This window comes from Pteropus vampyrus, unplaced genomic scaffold, assembly GCF_000151845.1.
Source record: "Pteropus vampyrus isolate Shadow unplaced genomic scaffold, Pvam_2.0 Scaffold36, whole genome shotgun sequence".
NCBI classification, from domain to species: Eukaryota; Metazoa; Chordata; class Mammalia; order Chiroptera; family Pteropodidae; genus Pteropus; species Pteropus vampyrus.
Genome location: NW_011888817.1, coordinates 492,277 through 496,039, shown reverse-complemented (window position 1 = coordinate 496,039; position 3,763 = coordinate 492,277). Strand labels below are relative to the sequence as shown.

The 3,763-nt window shown below is 53.4% G+C and overlaps 1 protein-coding gene across 1 annotated transcript in view; it reads left to right on the top strand.

Annotated features, from left to right (window-relative positions):
• The first annotated feature begins 1,194 nt into the window (after positions 1-1,194).
• Positions 1,195-3,763, top strand: part of PLA2G2A (phospholipase A2 group IIA) — a 5,664-nt gene continuing 3,095 nt past the window's right edge. The window contains exons 1-3 of the mRNA XM_011358014.1: positions 1,195-1,234; positions 1,429-1,573; positions 1,820-1,935. Coding sequence (XP_011356316.1) covers positions 1,195-1,234; positions 1,429-1,573; positions 1,820-1,935 — 301 coding nt within the window. The remainder of the gene's footprint in view (positions 1,235-1,428; positions 1,574-1,819; positions 1,936-3,763) is intronic.

Below are 3,763 nucleotides of genomic sequence, written 5' to 3'. Positions count from 1 at the left end.
TCCCGTTGGCCATGCAGATGAGTTCATGGCCTGCAATAGCAGATACCCCTGCCCTCTCATGAAAGGGCCTGGTGCTCACACCCAGAGTTGGTCATGAGAGTTTACTCAGTCCGGAAGGAGGCCCACGGAAAGATCACGAAGTAATCTAAATGTTTGGCATCAACTGATGACAGATAAGGATTTTCCATCCTCAGCTCTGTCTTGACAGGTACTGCGGAGAAGAAAAAGGGGATTGGCCAGGGGTACGGGCATGCCAAACTCTGAGTCCACAAACTAGCCACACCCCCACCCAATTTGCATAACCCACCAACTCCCAACTTCCAGAGGGAGCAGCTATTTAACGGGAGCTGGAGTTCAGAATAAACAAGACAGATACCTGGAGGTATCAACTCGGCCTTCCTCTGAGAGGTAAACACCCAGGAATTCATGTTCTGTCAGAATAGAAGTCCCTGCTCATTGGCTGCCTTTGAGAGGGACTGTGTTGTGTATATGTGCGCATGTGTGTTTGTGCATGTGTATGTAGGCACACGTGAACATAAACACGCATGCACATGATTTGGCGTGTACAAGAGGGTCTGTGTGCACAAGTGTGCTGTGTGGGTGTGCGAGTGCATAGTATAAGCATATATATGTGAGTATCTACACATTTGTGCATGTGAATATGTGTAGGGAGTTAGAAAGTCTTGCAAAGAGAGGGTGCTGCTTTAGTTTTGGAGCAAAATATTGGGGATCAGACTCCACGGATGGAATCCCAAAGCCTTGGATCTGGTTAGGAACAACTGAGATATGTCTAACGAGAAACCCACAACCTGTGACCTTCGGGATGTCCCAGTTAGTTGGGATGGCCTGGTCGCAAACGCCAAGAACGCTCAGCCTGATGAGGAGCATGGAGGGCTCCTTAGTAACATGTGGGCGGGGGGCTCTCAAGGAGTCTGAGGCCTGCACGTGTGTGAAAGCATTCAGCAGAGGTGGGGAGGGTCGGGAGGTCTTGCGCATGCACGCTCCTTGTGTGCTCGATGTGTGACGAAGCTCGACGCCCTAGATTGCGGAGCATGTCTGCGTCTTCCTGGAAGATTTCTTTCTCTGAGGTTGCTGAGTGCAAGCAGAAGAGCAGGGGCCAGGGCAGAACCTGGGACTACCTGCAAGAAGAGTCTAGGCTAGCCCCTCTGCCTTTCTTCCACACAGACTGTCAACATGAAGACCCTCCTGCTGTTAGCCATGACCATGGCCTTTGGTAAGAGTGAACCCTGACCTCTGGCCACAGGGGAGTCACCGGGGAGGGTGGGGGGAAGCACCCTTATTCCCAGCTTTCCTTCCCATTGTGGTAGGCTCTCTCAACGGGCTGGAGAGAGGCCATGGGAGGATGGGGAGTGGCAGAGAGAGGCAGAGGACACAGCGCCAGGCTCCTCACAGATGACCTCCTTCCAGCCCTGCTGCAGACCCACGGGGACTTGCTGCAGTTCCGGAAAATGATCCATTTGTTGACGGGAAGAGAACCTGTGTTCAGTTATGCCTTCTATGGTTGCTACTGTGGCTTCGGCGGCAAAGGGTCACCCAAGGATGCGACAGGTCGGTGAGACCACCCAGCCCTCCCCTCCCTCTGCCCACCCGTAACCCCCATAGGACTGGAAGCTGCAAGGGAAGTGCTGATGCCTCATCTTCACAGAGCCCTAGGAAGTCCCGGCTGGAAAAAGTAGCCAGTGCATTTGAAACTGTGCTCTGGACTATTGCAAACTCAAGGTCAAGGGGGCAAGACCACCCAGCACCAGGCTCCCTGGAGCTGTGAGGAGGCGGCCCCAGCAGTGTCTTCTCGTCACAGGTGCTGTGCTACCCACGACTGTTGCTGCTACAACTGGCTGGAGAAGCGCGGGTGTGGCACCACGTTTCTGAGCTACAAGCATGAATACGAGAGTAGGAATACACAGATCCTCGGTGGTAAGAAAGGGTCGTTCGATTCCACCCAGTCTCCTTTGTTTATTTTACTGAGCGTCCCCTTGTGCCAGGCACTGTGCTGGCTCCAGAGATCGAGATGCAACGAGGTCTTATCCCTGCCTCAAGTTGCTCGTAAGCAAGTGAGAGGTAAAGAAAATGAAAACACAACATAACAGACTCCAAGAGGAAGTCAGTAAAAAGGCAGGGCCCTGAACACGGCCTGAGGCTCCTGAAGGTGGGGACCTCCAAGCTGAGTCTTCAAGGCTATGCAGGCGTCAAGGAAGAGGAGGATTTGGGGACATTCCAGCAAGAGGACTCAGCAGTGTCGAGGGGACCTAGTGGAACCATAACGATTCTGTGGGTGAGGAGGAGATGGAGCAGTGAGAGAGGATGCTGGAGGGATGAGAAAGGGCTGGGTCAAGCCCAAGGCCATATTATTTTTAGATTATGTCCTGATGCTCATAGCAAAGGAGCGACATGATAAGATTTGGGATTCAGAGGACGCACCCAGGCTGCAGGGTAGGTGCAGACGGATGCAAGGGCAGAGCAGTGAGATTGCCGGAATGCAGACAAGCAGTAACAAGAGCTTGGCATGTGACAGTGGTGGTCAGGATGGAAGGGCTGGGCAGTGACATTAAGATGCATTTGAAGTAGAATCAGTGAGCTTGGCGATTGACTGGGTAGGGGGGATAAGGAGCTGTTGAGCGGGTATATGACTGTGTGGCTGGAGCCCTGGAGGAGCGCCTGGTGGGTGAGGGGAGGAGGAGTTTTATTTAGAGCATGTCGAGTTTAAAAGATTTCCAGGACCCCCGGGGAGATGCGCAGCCCATAGCTGGATGTAGGAACTCGCAGCTCCAAGGAGGGGTCTGGACAGATGCAGGAGTCGGCGGCAGAGAGCTAAGAGTTGGATGTGCTCATACATTTGATGTTTGGAGGCCCAGAGAGAAGATGGAGGAGGAGGGGTGGTCAGAGAGGGAGGAGGAGAGCTGAGAGAGAAGGTCCAGGAGCTGACAAAGAGGTGATTAACAGCAGCCACTTTAACAGAGGGGTCTCCGGGATAAGAGCTGAAAAGCCACCTTGGATTTAGAGGTAGAAAGACCCCTGAGGACCTCAGTGCGGGCTGTTCACATGCAGTGTGAGGGCAAAGCCAGATCAGAGTGGGTTGGGGAGTGAGCAGGAAGTGAAGCTGAGACAGTTAAGTGTAGACACCATTCCAGAGAAAGTCTGACTCTGAAGGGGAGGGGAGAACTGGGTGGTCACTGCATGGGTTTGCCCAGTGCCCAGAGACAGCAGATCCACCGTGGGATTCGGAGAAAGCACAGGCTCTCACCCAACAGCCTGCGTTCTTTGAGATGGGAAGTTATTTCTCTCTATCGTGACCTCTCTGTAGGGTCATGTTTCTTTAGCAGGCTTTGGGTTATAAGCAATAAGACGCCCAGCTAAGAGAGGCTCGGATACTGGGGAAGTCTGACTCTCGCATAACAGAAGTCTGGAAGAGGGCAGTGCTAGGGCTAGAGCAGCTTCTCCACTGCGGCGTCAAGGACCCAGCCTTCTCCCAATCTGCTCTGCCGTGTCGGCAATGTGATACCAAGACGCATGCTGCAGCTCCAAGCCTCATGGCCTCATCCTGAAAAAGAGGCTTTCCTTTAGGAGGAAATTAATCCTTCCCAAAGGCCCCAGGTGACTTCCCTTTCTGGAGCACTGGCCATGTGCACAAGGTCAGGTGCAACCAGAGACCCATCATTGCAAAGGTGAAAGGGATGACCATGACTGGCTCACACCAATCATGACCCATCCCCAGGCCCCAGGGGCTGGAGCTTTGCACCTGGAC